Source organism: Impatiens glandulifera, chromosome 7 (assembly GCF_907164915.1).
Source record: "Impatiens glandulifera chromosome 7, dImpGla2.1, whole genome shotgun sequence".
NCBI classification, from domain to species: domain Eukaryota; kingdom Viridiplantae; phylum Streptophyta; class Magnoliopsida; order Ericales; family Balsaminaceae; genus Impatiens; species Impatiens glandulifera.
The window spans coordinates 3,210,340-3,234,611 of record NC_061868.1 but is presented as its reverse complement, the minus strand read 5'-3'; the positions used below and the strand labels follow the sequence as shown (position 1 = coordinate 3,234,611).

Genomic DNA, 24,272 nt, shown 5'->3' with positions numbered 1-24,272 from the left:
GTCTTCTAATTCTGTTATAACTTTAGTTTTTGACAATATTTTACATCTTTGCCTTATAAAATAATTCATATATACAAAATCTTGCAGCCATCAAACCATAGGATTATTATTTTGTAAATAAACAACCTTATAAATGCAATAAGAGTTAGTAAGTTATATTTAATTGCATTTTGTTTATTTCTGATGGATCTCCTAACTAAGGTTACATATGCATATGATAATTGAAAATAGTTATAAAAACTTAATTCCAACCAACTTAATTATGAAAATAGTACGACATAAATAATCAAATCACTTCTTCCTAGCCATTGAATCCTGTTTCCTCAAATGTTCATAAAATTTAAGAATGAATTCTTCGGCCGCCTTATCAACATGACAACTTTCCTCCAAATCATGAACAGGGTACGGCGAATCCGTCACCCTTAACTGCCTCGAGATCGGCGTCCTGCCAAATCCGGGCAGGGCAGGGGATGAGTTGGCATTGTAGAACATAGGACTCTTAAGAAACGCCGCCACTGCCGGAGATTCAAGCAGCTCTGACGAGCTAAACGTGAAGCTACCCGAGGAACAGGGGATGTCATCCGCGGTTTCAGGGGCGTGGGCGCAAGCGAAGAAGTGGTTGTTGTTGTTGTTCTTGTTGCGGAAAGGGAATGGGAAAACACGGGCGGGAGTGTTGCTGCAGCTGAATTCGTATTCGTGATGAGGGCCGAGTTGGGAAGGGAAATGGTAACGAGCACCGGCTTTAGACTGGCTGTGGAAGGCGAGGTTGTGTATGATGTTTTTTCCAGCGAGTTTGCCGCGTTTGAACATGATGTCGAAATCGAACATGGTTAGCTTCTTTTTGTTGCATATGTTTTTCCTTAAAACTAGAATCATTCCTCGTACTATGTTCCAGAATCTTCGGGCTGCCACTTGTATTTCGTTACCGTTTGATTCCATTATTTGTTTATTTGTCAAAAGAGGAAGAGAGAATTGAAGATACTGATTTGATTTTGTGGTTGATTCAGTGAGAATGGAGGAGGCAATATATATAGTGCCGATGGGCACTAATTATTGTGCACGGACATTTACAATACTCAGTGCTATTTAATTAGCTGGAATTTTAAAGCTACTTTTATTATACAAATTTATTTATAAATCCTAAGTTGGAGTAAGATATGATACAAGTTCCTATTAGTTTCTAAAACTAAAAAGAATTATAAAAAAAAAGCCATATCTTATTATGAGTTCAAGTCTTCTTATTCAAACCATTTACGAAAAAGATTACTTTAACTAAATAGAGTAATTTAAGTTACAAGGGTATATGTATAAGAGAAAAAAAAATGAATAATTCAATTTTCAAAAAATTAAACGTGATATCAAAAAAGATAATAATAGACATGATAAGGAGAAAGTTAATAATAGATTGATAAATTAAAAGATATAACAATTGTATTTGATTAAATTAGTAATCCTATAAGCCTCTAATTTATCATATTGTAAATAGTTTAATCTAAATTTATAGGAGAAGAATATCATAATTATCAATTAACTTTGTTTGAGGTATCAAATTTATTTATATATCGAAAATATTTTGCATATGTCTACGAAATTGACACTATTTTGTTAGTTTTTATCATGTATAATGAATAATTAGTGTACCACCACAAATAATTTAAATTTAAAATTAGTATTAAAATAACATCATTAGTCAATGGACATAGTCAATGGACATTGAGAAAGACAATAATATTATTAATAAATTAAAAGATGTACCAATTGTGTGATATGCATCTAATTTTAAAGCTACTTTTATTCTACAATTTTATTTATGTATCCTCCATTTCCAAATATATGAGAGTCTTTTAAGAGGATATTTATTTAATCTCATTAAAAATGTGGTAAGTTGAAGTAGAATATTAAATGTGTATTAGTTTTTAGTATTTTTTTAGAAAAAAGAAGTATTGTTTATCTAAATTGTCTAATTTCGGATTTATGTAATTATGAGATTATCTAGAAGCTAGTGTGTAAATTCATACTTTAATTGTTCAGCAAAAAATCTCGTGTTGTTGATGGACTCATTCTACACACCAGGATAATTCAAATGAAAAGAGTGTATTTAAGAAATCTAAAATAAAAATTTTAATATTAATTTAAGATAAACTTGATATTGGGAAAAATAATAGTAAATTGATAAATTAAAAAGATGTACCAATTGTGATGGATGATAAATGTGATATGAGGAAGATAATAAAAGATTGATAAATTAAAAGATGTATGTATTTGGTTAAATTGGTAATCCTGTTAGATTTATCCTGATTAGATCCTAATTTAATGTGTGAGAAATTAAAATCTGAATGCGGCGGAAGCATACCTTAATTAATCGCATGAATCTTCTATTTCCTTGTAATAGAAAAAAGTGTTTAATCTTCTATTTCTTTAGACTTTCTTTATGTGGAATGGTTCTTCCATTTGATGAGTAAGTCAATAGGTTTCTCTCTGTTGATGGGGACGCAAAGGAGAATTGACGTTACTTCAAATGGGGACCATTACCATTACATATAACCAACAATAAGTTAGTTATTATGGTTTGACAATTTCTAATTTAGTCCCTTCATAAAATTAGAAATGTCACTTAGGTATCCTCACTTTATATTCATGACAAATACACTCCTAAGCCATAAACTTAATTTCACATTAGATCACATTATTTTAACTTATATTAAATATGACATATGCACAATTATTTATTATACAAGTGACCCTAAAAATTCTATGAAATTCCACATATTTATTATACAAGTGACCCTAAAAATTCTATGAAATTCCACCAGTCTCTAATTTATAGTATGATAAATAGTTTAATTTAAATTACTATGAGAAGATATCTAAATATGGGTCAAATTTATTTATGCATATGTACAATAATATTTATTATGTTAACCCAAAAATTAATAACTTTGTAGGATTATAAAACCAAGTTCCATTAAGAAGCAACTAGGCAACAATGTCTTTCATACCAGAAAAAAAAAATTTAATATTTTTAAATTATAAAATATTTTGAAATTATGATTATTTTGGATTTTTTTAATAAGATTTATAATTATTAAAATTAATGATATTTTAAATCAAATATTTTTAAATAATAATTTAATTTTAAAAATTTTAATTGATATAAATTCTAATTATAATACATTTTATTTTCAATAATTATTAAAATATTTATTAAATAAATATTTAATAGAATAATTAATAATAATTAAATTAAATATTTTCACATAATAATTTTATTTTGAAATTTATTATTAAGGTTAATAATTCTAATATATATATATATATATATATATATATTTATAATATATTATTAAAATGTATAATATTTTTGTCATATTATAAACTAATTATAATAAAATTAGAAAAACAATTATTAACACTTTTAATAATATATTATAAATAAGATTTTATTATGAAATTTTAATAAGATTAACCATTTTAATATATTTTTTTTATTTTTTTTTATCTTTTTTAAATGTTTTTTCTTTAAATTTTTTAATAATTTTGTCGTTAATCTTAGACAACACTCATTTATATCATTTTGCATTTACTATTTAAAAATATATTTTTTTTAATATATTTTTATTTAATATATATTAGTATTTTTTTTTTGTTATTTACTAGAATAATTTTACAGTGTAAAAACAAATTATTATATATTTTAATAATATAGTATAAATATATATTAAAATTGTTAATCTTATTTAAAAAAATATTATCTCAAAATATTTAATTCTAAGTTATTATTATTTACTTAAATAAATATTTATTTATTAAACATTTTAATAATTATTTAAAATAAAATATATTATAAATATAAATTTTAATAAATTTAAATAACACACCAATCTAACATCGTTTAACTTCCCTTCCATCAAATAATTGATCAATTCATTAATTTAAATATTAAAATATCATATATTCTAAATTAATATTATTTTGTTATATATATATATATATATATACTTTTAAATCATTTTATAATAAAAAAAATCAAATCCTCAAAATCACTCCCAATAATTAGTTTTTCTCATTTCAGTTATTCAAATAACTCGGTCTGAACAAGTTGTTTTTAGAAATTTTCTTTAAAATCTTGATAAATGCTTTTAAAAAACTGGCTAGTTTTTTTCATTAAATATTATTTTTTCTTTTTTAGAGTTGATAAAAAATAATTTTAGTATTTAAATATACAGAGGAGTAGATAGTTGAAAAAATATTATTGAGTTTTGATATAAAATTCTGGAAAACCCCAAAAGCAACCATCAATCGAATATCTCAAAAAAAATTCTATACATTATTAAATTTGATATCTTGAGTCAAATTAGTTGATAAATATGGCATTAATCAAATCTTAATCTAATATGAAATTTTATTTCAAATTATATTTAAAAACACTTAATATTTATTTAAAATAATTATTGAGTTTATCTATAATGCTATAATTATTTTAAATATAATAAATTTACTTAAAATAAAAAATATTTTAGTAAATCAACCTCAAACTTATATAATTTATTTTTCTATTTAATAATATATTTTTAGCTGAATTACTTAGCGGTAAAAAAACTAATAAGTATATTCTTAAGAAAAAACAGTTATGAAATTTTGTCATATATAATTGTTGTATGTTAGAAATGTTATTGAATTTGTGAAAATATTGCATATAGACATTGAACTTGGTTATTATTGATATACTCTCTTTTTTTAAAACAAATGGACTTTGTTTAATACAAACTTATTGGTTGCCTCTTAATTAACTTACAAAATAATAAGGGTTAATAATATGATTTTTTCTAATATTCGTCCGGAAGAATCTGTGAATTCGGTTATAAAGTTAATCATCTTTCTTAAAATTTTACAGGTAATTTTTTAAACTTCATATTTTTATTTATTTTAAGTTTTGTAATTTTTTTATTATGTTTGTTTACTAGTATAAACTAGTTTTATTTTCATTATATATAGATTTATTTTAAAAATAAAATAAGAGGAGAGATAAGAGAATAGAATTTAGATGATAATGCGACATCACCTCATTAGTTAGAAAAATGAAAAAGTGTGAGGAAAGAGAGAAATTATTTAATTTTTCACATGATCAGATTGCGCCACGTCATTTATTCTCTCATTCCTAGGGTGTAAACGAGTTGAGTCGAGCCGAATACCATACTACTCGAACTCGACTTGAATTGCATTGTAAATACTCGAACTCGGTCGAGTAAGAAAATTTATAATCGAACTCGGCTCGATTTCAATTCGAATTTCTCGAGCTCGAACTCGAAAATTTAATTTTTATTAAATAAAATTCTATTTTATCATTAAGTAATATCTCAAACATAATATAATATATATTTCAAAAATTACACATATATAATCACACCATTATTTAACCATTATTTAAGAATAAGAATTATAAATATCATCACATAATTTAAATATAATCATTTTATCACAAACATCTCATTTAGAACTTACAAACTAAATTAAATATTTAAAAGATGTTTATCACAAATATTACAAGTTTGATAATTAATATGATGCACTGATCATATAGTGATTTTCAAATTTTACAAGATTCGAAATATGAAATAATAAAAGTAACGAACAAGTTGTTCCGCTAATAGTAGAATTCAAAAAAAATATGTTTCAAGGTCTTTTAATAGAGAATAAATCTGAAAATGGACGAAATAGAAGAAAGAGAGGGTTTAACCATTTGAAAATAGAAGGAGAAGTGAGAAGGATTTGGCCATTTGGAAATGGAAGGAGAAAAGAAAGAGATGAGTTTGATTATTTGAGAATTGAAGGAGAAGAAAACGAGAATGGAAGAAGAAGATAGAGATGAGTTTGGGAATTTGGGAATGAAAGGAGAAGAGAGATTGAGAGTTTAAGAATGAAAGTCATAAGATTTTTTGGTTATATATTTATATATATATAATATATATTACATAAGAATATATATAACGAGCAGCTCGAGAGCTCAAGTTTGATTTTATAATCGAGCTACTCGATCTCAACTCGAGCTCGGTCAAACCAAGTTCGATCCGAACTTTGACCGAGATACTTACGAACAACTTGATTCGTTTATACCTCTACTCGTTTCATTTCTCAAATTCTCTCCTACCAATCATTTATCTTAGAATAATAATAATTGTAATTTTATTAATTTTTGAAAGAAAATGTTAGTAATTTGCTTATGGGTAACATGACACTCTAAAAGTTGCACTTTTACTAACTTAAAATTTTAGCAATGACATCATCAATTAAAAACGACAAATCAACTAACCGGAAAAGTATTCCAAACATTTTAAATATCCACTTGATTTGGGTAAAATTCTTCTTCGCTACTCATCCATCATTATTTTCCATAAAAACATCAATAATTATTATTTCCAAAAAAATAAAAAATAAATTATTATTATTATTTTTTGTCAATTTAAAAAGTTACAATGACACCCTATACAATCATATCTTTAACTTTCCTTTAAGACAATAAAAAATAATTATTTTAAATAATAATAAAACTAATATGTTAATATTAATAAATTAGCTACGTTTATTTCTATATAATTAAACATGCGTATTATAAATATTGTAGAGATTATCTACAATTATAACTTAATTAAGTGAGAGCCTTTAGTAAGAGATTAAAAACTTATTAAGTTAAAATGATGGATCTATTAGCTTTCTAAATAATAATAATAATAATATTATAAATGAAGAATGTAGAATTTAAAATGATTTTAAAGTTTGGTTTATTTTAAGAGATGAGTTATCAGGTTAAAATATTCATCCATGTAAACATTGAATATTCCTTAAAGGATTTGGTTCACTTATTTTCATGATTGGTTATTTGTGCTTACAGAAATCCATAAAAATGACTTTTTTTTACAATAGAGTAACATTTCATTGAGCATTTTTACTAACAAAGGAATCACTTGCTAGTTGGTCCATGTCTAAGTCAAACTACTCGTTTATTGATTCATTATCCTGGTTAAGTCGAGATTTTAGCATGGTTAAAATTAATAATTATTGTCCTCCATAACTCAAAACAAATGTAATTTTTTTTGTTGGTGTGATTCGGATTTTTTATCGTCCAACCCATGCATCGTTCTTCTGGGGAATTAGAATATAAACCATAAACCAAAATTCATGATTTTATGCCTATTAATTAATTAATTAGAAACTTAAAATTTGTAGTCAATTAACTTTCCTTGAAGAATGAACACAATGGATTCATTCAATATATAGATTAATCAACTAGCCTAGCTAACTTTGGAGGATTTTTGTAAAAATTTCCTTTTTAGATGTAATTTTTATTAATTTGAAATTTATAAATAAAGTTGAATTGACCATATAATAAATATTTAGTTATGAGTTTAATTAGAAGGGTCGGTGGCCATATATATAAATATATATATTATAAATTCCTTTCCTTATGCACTAAGGAAAAATACAAGTCAAAATCAGTGGGAGCAGCTAACTAGCTAGTTAATTGTTATTTCTAGCTGGTTTGAATAATCCGACAAAAACAAAGTAGGGTTCGAGAGATACTTTTGTTTGAATCGTCTCTCAAAATGTTAGCCGCCATATAGAATATCTTCTCTATTACATAATTATTCCCTTTATCTGTCATTATAAAATAACTATCACTTGTTTTTAGCCGATTTTTTTTAATGTTTTGTACTGTGATTCTTGCTCAAAAAACTGTCCGAACCGCGTTCGAGTTATTGGCTCGAGTATAAATATTCATTTTAAACAACAAATATGAATATGGGTGGATCTATGTAGGAATTGTATTGGACTTAAGCTTAGCTACAGAAATTATTATCTACTCAATCTTTGTGCATTCAAATTATTTAAAATTATAATAGATTACTAGTTTAGCGGTTTTTAAAATAAATAATTTTTTTTTTCTGAATTTGATTATTCCTGAAATCAATTTAATTATATATTTTTTTTATAAAAAATTAATTGTTATTAAAATTAATTTGGAGTTACATGTAACAAAAATTAATGACTAAATAATAATAAAACATACAAAATTAATACAATTCATGATATAGATATTAAATTGTAATAAAAATTTATAAAAATTAAAATTTCCAACAAGATCCATGATCATGCAATTTGTTGAAGGTTATTCCAAAAACGAACTCATTTGAGTTTATAAACGATGAGTGCTGAATTAGAGTAGGTCAAATGAACTAATGAAACGATATAAGAAGATTTGTTACCAAATATTTTTGTGCGACATTTGAAATTATCCTTAGTCGATGGTTGTTAATTAAGCAATTCCGAAAAAAATTATCAAATGATAATTGATCATCTACATATATGACCGAAATAAATAAATAAATAACTCGTACAAACCATTGGAGGATACCTTAAGAGGGTCTCTATATTAAAGATCAAATCAAATAACTCATTATTGAAAACATGAAAAACAACTCTAAATCCGATAATTGTGTCTCATTTACAGTTAAAAAAGGGACAAATACAGACTCGAGAAAGCATTACCAGCACAATCGGAGGATATAAGCAACAAACGACACACCGAAAATTAAGAATATTATTTGAATCACAAAAATTCATGATAAAAAATTTGATCCGACTAAATAAGATGTCTCATTCAACAAAATAGTTGAAAATAATGCACAAACTCTAGTATGTGGAAAGAAACAAAGAGAACTCTCCCATGCTATAAAAACAATCGAATAGACTAATAACTAATAAGAAATCTCTTCTCAATTTCTCAACTAATTTTTTCTATAAAGAAAAAGAGAAGAAGATATTTATTTAATTAATTTACTTATATATATATATATATTGATGAGTTTATTCAATATAATTGGGAAAAGGGAAGAAAAGGGGGTTGGTGTTTAGTCAAATAAAATAATATTCATATTATTTAGTAACAGAAATATTATAAAACAAAAACTTCAGATATATATCATATACGAAACAAAGCATATAATTGATCCAATGTTATACTACCACAAGCAAACCATTAATATATGAAACATAATTTTGTTTGGGGTTCGTTTAAGCCTTAGATTTTAGGTTATATATTCAAATAATCTCCAGTCTTATTATGACACATTAATGTATCTAATTGGAAAAACAATCTTGGTAGAACTAGTTATGGACTAAAAAATATTGATAATTTGTTTTTTGAAAATGTTTTATTTTTATGTAGATTTGATCCTGATATTGTTTTACATGTGACAATATTTTGAAACATAATTTAATAATATATTTTTATATTTGATGTCTTTATTTTCATATATCTCCAAATGTTGTAAATAAAACAGATTTATTTTTATAGTGAATACATGAAAATGAGTTAAATAGAAAGTCCACTAATAAATGTATAGTAGTCCGGATATTCTTTTTATGTTTTTTTAGTTATATTTCAATAAATTATGACAATCTTTATCATAACTTAAACTTTATTATTTTTAGTGTGTTTATCATGTCTAATTTACAATTTCCATGAAACATATAAATCAATAAAAAAATGTTTTAAACCTTAATATATATGTGACAAAATATATGTAACTACTCCATATATAATAAGAGAAAGAGTGTGAAAGAGGGGGGAGGGGCCATGTTGTGAGAAAAGCAAAAGTTAAAGGACATCATCATCATCATCACATGCCAATAAATTATTGGACTATGCATAAACTTCACTTTACTTATAATTTCCTAAAGCAACGGATTTGTGTACCAAACAAGGACAAATTTATAAGTTTTCATGTCATCTTTTACTTAAAATCAATCCATAATTAACAACTTCTTAAACATATGTTTTCCTTTTTTTAAAGAAAATTATCATTTTATTTTGAAAAAGTGTTAAAATAACGACAAAAATTACATGGAACTCCATTAACCAAAGGAGTAAGAAACGAATTGTATGATTTGAAAGTTGTTCTTTATTGTTAGTTATCATATTTTCTTAGGTTATGAGAAATCATACTAAGATTATAATAAATTGTAAATAAATATCAAAATGAAAGTATTGTGTGGTCTCGTGTTTGATAGAAGTAGGATTATGAGTTACACTTATCGATTGTGTTCGGACTTCGGACTAGTCGAGTTGTGTATAAGTTGCTTGAACATTCCAATCTTAATAATATATATTTTTTTTTACATTGATGCAATCTTATTTTGTGTTTAACATCGTTTAAATGAAATTCATTTTTATTCTTTTACGACAGAAAAAACATGCATCTTTTTACTCAAATTGAAACAAATAATTATATGATTACAAGAAAATGTCTCAATAAATTTGGTAATACAATTTTTTTTTTTAAATAGTATATTTTGCTTTATCTAAAAAGTGAAGGACATGTGTGGATTTTGTCCATGAGGTAGACTAATCAAAGTTTATAAATTTTTAACTAGTACTGAAAAATATAAACAAATAATAATTAGCCTAGTTTAAAAGGAAAATTGTTTCGGGGATAATATGAATATCATACATATTTATAGAGTAATTTCTTATTTTTGGTCAAATGAAATGTGCTTAGGTCCTATCATAAGTGGCCCAAGCATGGTTATTTGATTTTGAATTCTAATTTTAAATTAAAAAAATTATAAAAATATACCTAATTAAGTTTTTTTTAAATGGTCTTGAAAATCATTATAGTACATAAGTTATATATTGAGCTTTATCACAGAGTTATTATGATTTTTATCGTACCTAATTAAGTTGTGTTTTAAAATTTTATTTTATTTAAATTATTTTTCCTCCAACTTTAAATTTGGAACTCAACTTAACAAATTTTTCGAACAAACTCATTTTACAGTTCAAAATCGAAACATAACTTATTGACATGTTAGATTAATCTCGAAGTTAATAAGAAAATGTCATGCACACAAATATTAAACAAGCAATATAAATACAAGTACGTCACCAATTCACTTATTTTAGAATTGAAAAAGTAAAGTTTCAAAAATACAAACCACCTATACATAAGAATAAGAAATAAAATTTAGATCTAGCACTCAAAAACATGGGGCCAAAGCCAATCAAATAGAATATATGGTTAATTCTTTGGGGAGCAACCTGTAACAGCTTAATGCTTTTGCTTTTTAATTATTAACTTAGTGTTGTCATTTCAATGGCAAATTAAGATTACTTTTTAGTATAAATGATTAAGTTGATGTTTATTTATAAAAACAAATTAATTCAAATGGGGCTCTAATTTGAACTGATATTTTACTACAGGCACTCAAACTTTTGTCCACACATTAAATTTCTTATTTTCTTATTGAAAGAGCAATATTTGTTTGCATATTTATTAGTTAAACATCACAAAAACATTTACAGTATTACAAAACACAAAGATCTCTAACGTTAACTAGTCCAAATTATTTCTAACATCTAATTCTATAGTTCTCTTATCTTGCTTTAATTTGTTTTATCTTCGTTGAGCCAACATATAACATAAAATCTAATCATTACAAAAATTGTATAAAATATACAATACTTTAAATAGCGTTTTATTTTTGTGAAATAGTATCTATGATTACAGGTTAACTTGTTTCTTTTAGAGGTGATACTCACCCTAAGGTCCTGGGTTCGAGTCCGTAAGTTCTGTATCGTTAAATGATTAACTGTGTTTGCGGACTACATATTTAATCCGTTGTCCCTTTTTTTTCCAAAAAAACTTTTCTTTTATGTTTATTGACAAATTTATTACATTAATTCATTACTTGTGATTAACAAAATAAAATTAGAGGACAGTAAAACAAAGACATATTAATCAAACAAAAATATGATACGAGGCAAGTATTTAAGTACATTTCCTGTCATTGTCTTTCGTTTATATTGGAACTCGTAGATAATTGTCTTTCGCGATATAACTAATAATGTAATGAATTAGTACATAAAATTATAACCACACCACAAACTTAAATTAGCACATGAATTATTGTCATTGCCTAGAACAATAACGAATGAACACTTGATAATTGATATTCAACCAAAATGAAACTTATTGAGTTATTGTTCTAGTTGATTGGGTTGTATATGTAGATGATTGAGGAAATCAAATATGTATTGTATTCTCAATTATTTTAAAAGTAAAATCAAAACAATTCCTTATAAATCAAATCTTGAATAAAGGTACAGCGATATTCGTGATAGACTCGTCAATAAGATTGAGCTTCAAATTGACCTTAATGGTTTTGAGATCCTTGACCTCATTCATGACTTGTAATATTGTTATGGTATGAATTTTCACTACCCAAAATTGTTTCCATTGAAGTGGCCTTAATGAAAAACGAAGCAAAAACTTTTGAAAATATTCAAATTGATCATGTATAGATTTATCAAGGATCTAACATGAGTAAATTTCAATTAATTCAATATACTCTCGTACATTTATTCATCCATGCTCTTTTAGGTGGTAAAAAAATCAATCACTCTATTACATCTTATAAAAAAAAATCAAATTTATCTATCCTCGAGGCTTAAGGTTCTCCAAATTATTTTAAACAATCGATAAATCTTCATCTTCACCTCATTCTTCGGCCCATTGAATTTTGTTTCCTCAGTTGTTCATAGAACATCGCAATAAATTCATCCGCCTTTGCATCCACACGAGAGTTCTCAACATCTCCAATATCGTTAATCTGATAAGGCGAATCAGTTATCCTCAATTGTCTCACCATAGGAGTCCGACCAAATCCTGGAAGTGCCGGTGAAGAAGCCTCGCTATTGTACTCATACATAATTTCCTTTGCCATCGGACTCCTAAGAAAGGCTGCCATCGCAGGAGATTGAGCGATCGCGTAATCATCTTCATTAATATCCTCTTCCACGGTTTGTGGGGCGTTTGCGCACGAGAAGAAGTTGGAGTGGGCCGGGGGAGCTCCATGTTGCTTGCGTTTGGAGACTAAGAAGGACAAAGGGAAGGAGGTGTGTGCGGGCGTGTTGTCGCAACTGAACTCGTATTCATCTGGTCCCCCGACAAAAGAAGGCGTAGAAGGGATCTGGTTGTGGTTGTGGTTGTGGTTGTGGTTGTGATGATGAAACACGAGGTTATGCATCATGTTCTTGCTCGCGAGCTTGCCTCTCTTGAACATGATGTTTAGATCGAACATTAGTAGTTTTCGCTTGGAAATGGCGCCATTCCTCAACACCAAGAGAACACCTCTTAGGATGTTCCAAAACCCCTTTGTTGTCATAGGTATATTGTTTGGTTCCATTTCAAGATCTAAAGAGAGATGGGATGACTTCTTTGGTTTGGTTTGTGAGTTGTGAAGATGAGAAGAGAAGGAATATAGGGTTATATATATATATGGTTTTCATTTTGAATACTTTTTATAAATGAGTATTATATATTATGTGTTAGAGGCATAAATTATATTGAAGCTTAATTAAATAGAATAGAGTTAATAAGTGGGTGTGTTACTTTTACATATGAAATTGACTTGTGGGTAAGGGCCACTATATGTTATAATAAAGTTATTTAATTTATAATTATTAGTTGTAGAATTAAAATATTAAAAAGTTTTTTGAGTTACTCGATCGTTACTCTCTTTTCTTATGTTTCTTATGGAGTAAGGATTGGACAAATCAAAAGCAGTCAAAAACAAAACCCTAAAAGCTACCTTTCTCCGGCCGCTCTTCTTTGTTGCTTCCCATAGAGTGGGTCATTGGGAAACGGCTCTAATCTCAAGGGCTATAAACTTGTTTAGGGTTTCCACGTGGCAATAGATGGTGTTAGACACTTGTCGTTTCTCCTTGGAGAAAACTTTGTTAGTAAGGTAAAGTGTCTTGTTATGTTGTTCATTGGACCCACTTAATTACTCTCTTTTTTATGTTAGGTTAAATTTTGATATTGTGAAAATGATTCAAGTAGTTCATTTGTAGTTCATTTGTGAAATTTTGAAAACATATGAGTTGGGTTAATTAGGGATTTACAAGATATTTCATAATGTTGAGAATAGGGCTGCAAATGAGTTAAGTCGTCCGTGAGCTACTCGCAAGCCGCTCGGTCAAAGCTCGACTTGAGCTTAACTTTAATCGAGTTCGAGCCGAGCTCGAGCCGACTCGTTTAATATTCGAGCCGAACTTGAGCTCATATAATACTTGCTCGATGGCTTGTCGAGCTTTTTCGAGCCTCATAATATAATATATTTTTTATTTATTTTTAATATTAAAATTTAAAACAATATTTTTTCTCTTTCCTCCTCTCTTTTCAAAAAGCCATATAATAGGCCCAATCCATATTATTATATTATATTATCTAAAAAACCCTAATTTCAATCTACATAACTCTTCATCTTTTTTTTCTTCTCTCTCTTTCGTCTTCACAATTTCTTCTTCTTCATCGCCATTTCATCTTCTTCTCAGGGGCGGAGCCAAGTACAAGCCGGCCCGGGCTGTAGCCTGGGTAGCCTTAAACAACCTGTATGTATTTTATCAATAACGACGATAAATTACCGTCGTTATTGGTTCTTTTCCGTCGCTAAAAGGCATTGGTGACAGCAAACATGGTTTATTTTGTTTGTTTATTTGATATTATTATAAAACTAGCCCGGATAGATTTTTTTAATAAAAAATTAGCCCGAGTAGGTTTCAAATCCTGGCTCCGCCCCTGCTTCTTCTTCAAGCATTTCATCATCTTCTTCAAGCATTTCATCTTCTTCTTATTCTTTTTCACCATTTCATCTTCCTTTTCTTTTTTCGTCTTTACTATTTCTTTCACTCATTGATAATAGGTTGATTTTATTTTTCATATTATCTTTCATCTACAATATTTCTCTCATTCATTCACAAGGCTTACAGGTAATTAAAATCTATCTATTTTTACTTCTACTATAGATAACTTTAATTTCATTATGTATGATGAGAAACTAATGCTTATAGGATGAATATAGAAAAACACTAATATATATAAACATGAAATTATATTAGAGGTTGGATAAATATAAAAACATTATTATATATAATGATTTTCAATATATCGGGGTTTATATAAAATGATTTTCAATTTATATTATGGTTGGATTAATGATAGAAAAAATGTGTAAATAAAGATATAATAATTAGTATATAATATTATATAATATCGAAAGAGATAAAAATTGTTAATATATTATATACAATATTGAAAGAGATAAAAAAAATGTTAATATATTATATATAATAAAAATTAAAAAAAATTAGTATATATTTTATATATTATATGAAGGGATAAAAGAATTATAGTATATATATTATATATAATATATTGAGAGGAAAAATGAATATATATATATATATATATATATATATATATATATATATAAAATTAGTAGATTCTACCTATAAATAAGTTTATAAATATTTTTTTGTCAGTATCTACTTCTTAATATATAAGTTAAATTTTAGATATTTTTTAATATGTATTTTTATATTAATTATTTTTAAGCTTAAACATTTTATATTATTGACTGCTGCAGGTAAGTACGTGTTATGCTTGAAGAACAAACTTAAAAAGATTAATATATTGATTGTTCAAACAATTTATATTATTTTGTACTTTAATTTTAAAATTTTATATTTTAGAATTTTGATTAGTAATTAGTGGTGATTTAATGTTTTTAAAAGTTGTACTTTGGACTATCATTTTTGAAATTTTGAATATTTATGATTGTTTAATATTTTATTTTGAAATATAATGTTTTAAATGTTGAATATGTATGAAAGTTTGATATTTTCATTTTGAAAATAAATTTTGGTTTGGGTTTGGGTTTGGATTTGGATTTGGGTTTGAGTTTGAGTTTGAGTTTGAGTTCGAGCTCGAGTTCGAGCTAGAGCTTGAGTTTAAAAATTTAATTTTAGTTCAAACTTTTCGAGTCGAGCCGAGCTTGTAGGTTAATAGTCGAGCTCGAGTTCGAACTCAAATTTATAAACTCGTTCGAGCTCGAGTTCGAGTCGATCTAATAAATACTAAATCTAGTCGAGCTCGAGTTCAAGCTGGTTCGAGCTCGACTCGGCTCATTTGCAGCCCTAGTTGAGAATGAAGGAATAATCATGAAAAATAAAGACATTATGTCATATATTTCAAATTTGTGTTAATCAAATTAATTTGTTTGTATATGGGTAAGCATTTTTTTTAGGTTTTTATTATTGCTCTCAAATGATTAATCTCGTGTGGTTGGAAATTTTGAAACGAATAATACTTTTATAATTTAATCAATCGATGTGAAATCGGTAATGCACAGGTTATCCAAATCTAAAATAGGAGATGAAGCACAATAAAATAACACTAGATTTACGTGAAAAACTCTCTCCACTTGGAGGGTAAAAAAACCACGGGGTCATCCGATAAATTTCACTATAAACGAAAACGGATACAAATGATCTTCTCAACTTTAAACATAAAGTTGAAATATACAAATAGAGAAAATCAATTTCATTCAGACCCAAACAAGTATAGATATAAGACAACAAAAAATTGGAACTTGAAGGTGATAAAGGTAAAGAGATCGTTATTATCTATTTCTGTTCTTCTTCCTCTATTTCTTCTTCTCTGTTTATTCTTTTAGCAGAATGCTCTCTCTTTTTAGCAGTGATAGAATGAATAACATTCTTAGTATTTTCTTTTTTTAATTAAGTGTCTAATTGGGCTGGATCTAAAAGGCCCAACAATCTCTCCCTCCAACCCACGAAGAGGCACACCGATTTTTAAGTCATCACTTGGTATTCATGTCGATAAGCCGACAATAGAGCTCGAGTTTGTCTTTTAGAAAAATCTTCGTAAACATGCTTGACGGGTTCTTATCCGTGTGGATTTTCTTTAGCTTCATCTCCCAATTTTCTATTACATCTTTTAACTAATGAAATCTCACATCAATATGTTTAGTTCTAGAATGATATATAGCATTCTTGTTCAAATCTATGGCACTCTAGCTATCACATAAAACAATTGCATCTTCTTGTTGCATACCAATATCTAGGAGAAATCTAATCACTGTTGGGAATTTTGAAACGAATAATATTTGTATACTGCAATCAATCGATGTGAGATGGGTAAATGCACAAGTTATTCAAATTTAAAATAGAAGATCAAGCACACAACAAAAACAACACCAGATTTACTTGGAAAATCCTCTCAACCTGAAGGGTAAAAAACCACGGGGCCAACCGGTAAATTTCACTATAAACAAGAAACAGATACAAATATTCTTCTCAACTTTAAACTCAAATTGAGGTATATAAACAGAGAAAACCAATTTCATTTAGACTCAAGTTAGTCTAGATATACAACAAGAAATTGGAACCTGAAGGTGATAAATGTAAGGAGATCTCTACTGCCTCCTTCTCTTTTTCTTTCTATGTTTCTTCTTCTCTATTTATTCTCTTCTAGCAGAATGTTCTCTCTTTAGTAGTGATAGAATTAGCAGCATTCTTAGGGTTTGCTTATTTAATTAAATGCATGATTGGGCTGGACCCAAAGGCTCAACAATCACCCACAATAACTCCTTACCAACTTCAATTGCTGCAATGTATTATACTTCTGTTGTTGATAACTCCACACATTTCTGCAACTTGGATTTCCATGACACAGCTCCCCATACAAAAGTAAACACATAACCAGAAGTGAATTTTCTATGATCCAGATCTCCAGCCATATCAGCATCTGTGTAACCTTCTAACACAATTTTACCATTTCCAAAACTCAAACACAAATTGGAAGTGCCTCTTAGATATCTAAGAATCCACTTTACTGCTTCCCAATGTTGTTTTCCTAGATTAGAGAGGAATCTACTTACCACACCGATTGCATGCGCTATATTTGGCCTAGTGCAAACTACTGTATACATCAAACTCCCTACAGCTAAGGAGTATGACACACTTGACATTTCATCATTTTCTTTCTCTATTGATGGACACATCTTCTTGCTCAATTTAAAATTGCTAGAAAATTAACAACTTACTTCCTTTGCTTTTTACATGTTGAATCTCTCAAACACCCTTTCAATGTACTTCTTTTATGACAACCAAAGTCTCTTGGCCTTTTTGTCATGAGTAATTTGCATGCCCATTATTTGACGTGCTTGGCCCATTTCTTTCATCAGGGACGGATCTATGTAGGGGCTCGGGTGGGCTTCAGCCCACACCGAATTTTTTTTTTTTACGGTTAAAATATGACATTACCCTCTAATTTTTAAAAAACAAATCAATAGAATTCACTATTTTGTTTATTTAATTATTAAAAAAATGGTAAAATTTACCTTTATTTACTCATTTTATCCAAAAATTTCTTGTTATTTATTTAAACTCACCCTAAAAAATTTTTAAGCCCACCCCCACAACCAAATTCTGGGTCCGTCTTTGTTTATGTCAAATGTCTTGGACATCTCCTTCTTAAACATAGCTATTATTTGAGAATCATATCATACAATCAACATATCATCAACATAAAGTAAAAAAGATTAGAAACTTTGCATTAGAAAATCTTTTGAAGTAAACACACGGATCTGCTTTGGTTCTTTGGTACCCATAACTCATCATAAAATAGTAAAATTTCTTGTACCACTGTCTTGGAGTTTGTTTCAAACCGTATAGACTCTTCTTCAATTTGCAAACCATGTTCTCTTTTTCTTTCACTTCAAATTCATTTAGTTGCACCATGTAGATCTTTTCTCTCAAGAAAATCAATTTCATTCAGACCTAAACAAGTCTAGATATAAGACAATAAGAAATTGGAACAGGTGATAAAGGTAAAGAGATCATTAATGCCTCATTCTCTTCTTCTTCCTCTATTTCTTCTTCTATGTTTCTTCTCTTAACAGGATGTTCACTCTTTTTTAGCAGTGATAGAATGAATAACATTCTTAAGGTTTGCTTATTTAATTAAGTACCTAATTGGGCTGGACCTACAAGGCTCAACCCGTATTGTTTCTAGTGTGTTTAATGATGAAATGAACAATCGTATTTTTGTATTATTTTGTCGTTATATTTAAACCGATTATTATTTATCATATTGTTTTGACCTTTTAAAGGGTATGGTTTGCATGTCTACATACATATACGGTGAAGAAATGTTCATTAATTTGATTTGATTGATTTCTTTATAAATCAGTTCAAACTCCACCTACAAAAACATGCACTAAGTTGAGCTTAACAAATAAATAACTTCACACGATAGGAAAACATACATTAATTAAGTAGGAAAAAGCTAAAAGGAAATATGATGTGACACATCACAAATATGGACTTAATTTATAATTAATGACATAGTTAACTTATAATATGGACTGTTTTGCCTTTTAGGAACGATAATGGGACAAATCAGGTTTAGTGTTTTACCATTATACCGTCTATTTCGCTCTACGCTGTCACAGAGCACATTGTATACAATAATTAATACAAATAATTAAGAAATGTTCTACTATCATAAAAGAAAAGAGAGAAATTACATTAGGTCTAACCTCTATGATTAATTTCTTTGATACCTTATTAATTTGAGCCACAAATTTCTTCTTTTAGTTTAGCGGTAAAAAGTACAAATTTCTTCTTTTAGTTTAGCGGTAAAAAGATGTGGATATTAACCATAAGTTTCTAGGTTCGAGCCCGTCAGGTGTCAAGTTTTGCGCCTGGTTGAGTGTGTTTGTGGGCTACATTCTTAATCCGTTGTCCCATTTTATTTTTATTTTTTTTAATATAAGCCACAATTTTCAAGGAAGAATCTACTTACACCTATTAACTAGTATGTAGTTGATGAATGTAATTAAAGTTGGAACAACTTAATCTCAATGTTGTCTTTCATTGAGATAGAACAATTACTGATTTTAAATTTTTCGTCATACATATATATGATTTTTCTTTTGATTTAGAAAAACATGCAACATGCAAATTTGAAGTTTAACAATCAATTTGATTATATCACTTAATTTGGAGATAATAATATGGGATTTTAACACTTTGAAGAAGACTTTCGAGGAAAGTTAAAGGAAAATGACTAAAATACCCCGGCTTTTATATGGCGTTTCTTTTGATTTAGAAAAACATGCAAATTTGAGGTTTAACAATCAATTTGATTATACCACTTAATTTGGAGACAATAATATGGGATTTTAACACTTTGAAAAGGACTTTCGAGGAAAGTTCATGGAAAATGACCCAAAAATACCCCTGTGGCTTTTCTCACATTTTGATCATTCACCACCACGAATCTTTAAAAATATTTTGTGTTGATCCGTATCTACATGAATCTCATTAAAAAAAAAGGTGTGTAAATAAAGTAGAAGCTTAATTAGTAAAGGCTTAATTAATTATTAATTACCAATAAGAGATCAAAGAGACCAATTCAAGCAAGGCTGTTAACGCATGTGCAAAAAGATTAAAGGCAAGCTTTTATTGATGTCTATATATTCCTAATTTCTCCTTCCATTAATCTTTGATTTTAAATTATAGATTTCAATCACGTGTTCTAGTTTAAGTGGTTCAATTTTTTTTTTTTTAAATGTGTTACGTTTCAACATATATAACGCAAAAGTTTATTTTCTAACAGACAAATATGTTCATAACTCATTCTTTTAATCTCCCCTATTTCTTGATTCGGGGATGGTACTTGATTCGTATCTAGTGAAGAAACCAAATAATATATTTAAGCAATAAAATATCGGTTCTATATAAGATCGAGAATAATAAGTTATTTTTGTGTTTATTGAAAGAGAAGAATGATCATTAGAATATTGGTTTAATTTTTTAAATCTTGTAATTTTTTGTTGAGTTAAATAATTTAAATTGATTCAATTAATGTTAAACTTTTATAATATAAATTCTTAAGATATTTTAAAGTATTTTTAAATTGTGTAGTTCTACATTTTGTAAGAAATTAGTGAATTGATTTTATTTTTTTAATCAAATTAGTTATCATTTAAATTATAATTGATTTATAAAGGGTTTTTGTAAAGAATATTATATATATATATATATATATATATCATTTTATTATATTAATAAAAAAAATCATAACACAGAATATTTACAGTAGTATTCATTGTTCATGTTTAAATTGTCTTAATTAATAGATTTTAACCATTACGGAGATGGTTTTGATTGTAAGGATAGTGTTAACTAAAAATGATTATTATTATTCGCCACGTGATATTTGATTTGTCCAGTTTAATAACATAAATGTATATATATAAATTAAAATTTGTTATTGAGTATAAATATAAAAATAAATAAAATACTTTGTTGGGCCTAAAAATTTTAGTTATTAATAAGGGCCTTGGTTGCCCATTATGAATTTTCCTAGTCCATATGTTTACTGAGCTTATCCGGCCATATTATTCTGATGATATTTATCTCTTCCCGTTTTCACCTTGAATATTAATGAACATACTTAAATATATAACCTAACTAATATATTTATACAATTTTTAAATTTATTTTTTTTATACTATATAAAAAATTATTTTATATAATTTTATCATAATAAATTTTTATCTTTTAGAGAATATAGCATAAACGGTTCTCCACGGGATTCACTGAAACCGAACGGGACATAAATGATAGTAAATAAAATTCCGAAATAGAACTGGTTGAAAATGTAAACGCACTTTCCGTCCGATCTTCCTAACTAACATCCCTAATGTTAACCAATATATATATATATATGATAATGTAAATAAATCATTGAAAATGATTTCTAATTTTATGATAAGTTTACATTATTTTTTAATGGATTATTGAGTTAATTAAATGAAGAATAATTTATAAATAGACAACTTATATATGAATATTTTCTTATTAAACTAGTTTGGGAAGTCACTTTCCCAAATATAAATTGTGAGGTTGGGGGAGGACCATGAAGTAAGATATTTTAAGAAGTGTCCTTTAATTTAGCATTAATTGATCACATGAGAATTCACAAGGACCATTAAAAATGTTGGAACCAACCTCACACATAGATAGCAACAACCACTTAATCATAGTCCAAGAGATCCCAAAGGGTCACTAATTCAACTTGTGTGTTTATAATATTTAATTTTCTACAATAAAACTTCAATAATATTTTATCGTTCAAACTCAAACCCGAGATTCTAACCCTAAAAATTATTTTCAAAATGGTACCATTATAGTATATGCAATTGGTTCTTTCAATGCCCTAGAATTTGGTCATGTGTTTTTCAATCACATGGGAAAAAGGTATGATAGATCATATATATGGCTATTGTGAAGCTGCCCGTGAGACATATAATTATTATAACAAAGCAATGGCTACCACAATCCTCAAAACAAATATGAGATTAAAACTATTGCATTAAAATACATGTTCGCGAAGGTACTTATTAAATAAAACAAACGCATACAAAATACAATCTTTTAATCAATAAGGTTAGAGTTTTGTACAATATATTTTTTATTATGTTTAAACGACGTTTTTTCTTTCTTCAACAAGTACACAAATCATAATTGTATGTAAGTTTGTCCACAAACAACTTCCTAATATGTGTAACCATTTTAGAAATATCAAATAAAGTATTAGGGCATCACTACACCTTTATATTAGGAACTTTTTTAAGATGAATTTATATATTTAGTTATAATTATTAATAGAATTATTTTTTTTAATATCTTCCTAAACCAACCCAAACTTATAAAAATATTTAACTAAAATGAAAAAAGAACACACGAGATGGGAAATAAATATATTGGATTGTTATGATACTTTTTGGTGAAGGATGTAGAAATTTCAAGACCATCCATCCACAAATTACCACTTTATGGGTGCCCAATATCAAAACCCATGCATAACCTTCAATATAAATAAGTGAACATGGCCTTCATCCTCTTCACATATGAACTAACATTCATCACTCACAATCCATAAAAATTACACATTTCTTTAAATTTTCCTCTTCAATGGCACCCCACGGAGAATCCGTTCTTAGCTCGGCTTATGTTGCCCCGTCCAAGAACTTCAAGTCCGTCAAACCGCCTAGCCTCTCCACTACCGATTGTGGTGGTGGCAGTCTCCGAAGGACACTTTCAGACATGGTGGGAGGGTCTCGAACAGACTTAATATGCGAGACCCTCCCAGTAATATCAGAGGTAGAAACCGCAAAGTGTGAATGTTGTGGGATGTGCGAAGAATATACGCCGGAGTACATAGAGCGCGTCAAGGCAAAGTTCTTCATGAAATGGATATGTGGATTGTGTGCCGAGGCAGTGAAGGAGGAGGTGGAGAAGAATGGTGGAGATAAAGAGAAGGCGTTGAAAGATCATATTAGTGCTTGTGTTCGGTTCAATAAGTTCGGTAGGGCTTTCCCGGTTTTGTGTCAAGCCGAGGCAATGAGGGAGATGTTGAAGAAGAGTAGTTGTAGGGTTAGGACAAAGTCGGTTAGCCCGAGGGATCATAAAACCAGGATGAAGAGCGGTGGGATTGCTCGAAGCTCTAGTTGTATGCCGTCACTCACAAGGGAGATCAATGACCTTACTATATCCAACTAATGGATTAATTGTTATCTCAAAAGGGATTCAAAAGATTAGGTCATAACCCTTTAACATCAAAATTACCATGGTCCATAGACTTTTTATGCGTTTTGTTTATTGGTTTGATCGATTCGATTACATAGTACAGTAGTTTTAGGTCAAGGAAAAGAACCACCTCAACATGCTTTCGAGTTTTTATTCCTTTAAGGGATTTTTAGCTGGTTGGATCAGCTAGACAAGTTTTTTTTTCATATGCTTTAATTTGCTAGTAAATTACTATGGATATATGGTATTCTTGATGTAATTTATGCTATAAAGGGTGTGAATGTATTGCTAATATGTTAAATCAATAATTGTCAATTAGTTGTAATAAAATAATTAAATTTAGTTATGTAATATTGATGGAATTCTATAAGTTTCTATTGATTTTTAATGATATAAATAGATTCATACTCAATTACAGACATTGAATTAATGAAAAAAATCATATAAACAAGTGATTTTCTCCCTTATATATATAAAAATGAAATAAAAAAAAAAACTTATTTATAATTAATGTCAACTATAACAAATTAATATTAGGGCATTGAGGTCACGGTTTAAACTCACTCTAAAAATATTATATTAATAATTTTTACTTTTATTTATTTTAACGGTAAGAAATATAATATAGTCTTCTAATTTTTCTAATTCAATTAACTAGTTAACTATTTAATTTTAAAAGAAAATGTAAAATCTATATTAATCTTTCAGTTTCATCCATAAGTTTTTTTTTTAATTTATCTTCAAGTTCACT

General features: G+C 27.7%; 3 protein-coding genes across 3 annotated transcripts; 1 reads left to right on the top strand and 2 right to left on the bottom strand.

Moving 5' to 3' along the window:
• Positions 1–291: 291 nt before the first annotated feature.
• Positions 292–939, bottom strand: LOC124944951. Its single transcript, XM_047485298.1, has one exon. It carries the CDS (start codon positions 937–939, stop codon positions 292–294), a length of 648 nt encoding a protein of 215 aa, XP_047341254.1.
• Positions 940–12,372: 11,433 nt separating this feature from the next.
• On the bottom strand, positions 12,373–13,300 carry LOC124910330. The gene has a single exon (XM_047450963.1). The coding sequence runs from the start codon at positions 13,240–13,242 to the stop codon at positions 12,550–12,552; it is 693 nt and encodes a 230-aa protein (XP_047306919.1). The 5' UTR covers positions 13,243–13,300; the 3' UTR covers positions 12,373–12,549.
• Positions 13,301–22,853: 9,553 nt separating this feature from the next.
• Positions 22,854–23,872, top strand: LOC124946072. Its single transcript, XM_047486632.1, has one exon. The coding sequence runs from the start codon at positions 22,907–22,909 to the stop codon at positions 23,492–23,494; it is 588 nt and encodes a 195-aa protein (XP_047342588.1). The 5' UTR covers positions 22,854–22,906; the 3' UTR covers positions 23,495–23,872.
• The last annotated feature ends 400 nt before the right edge of the window (positions 23,873–24,272 follow it).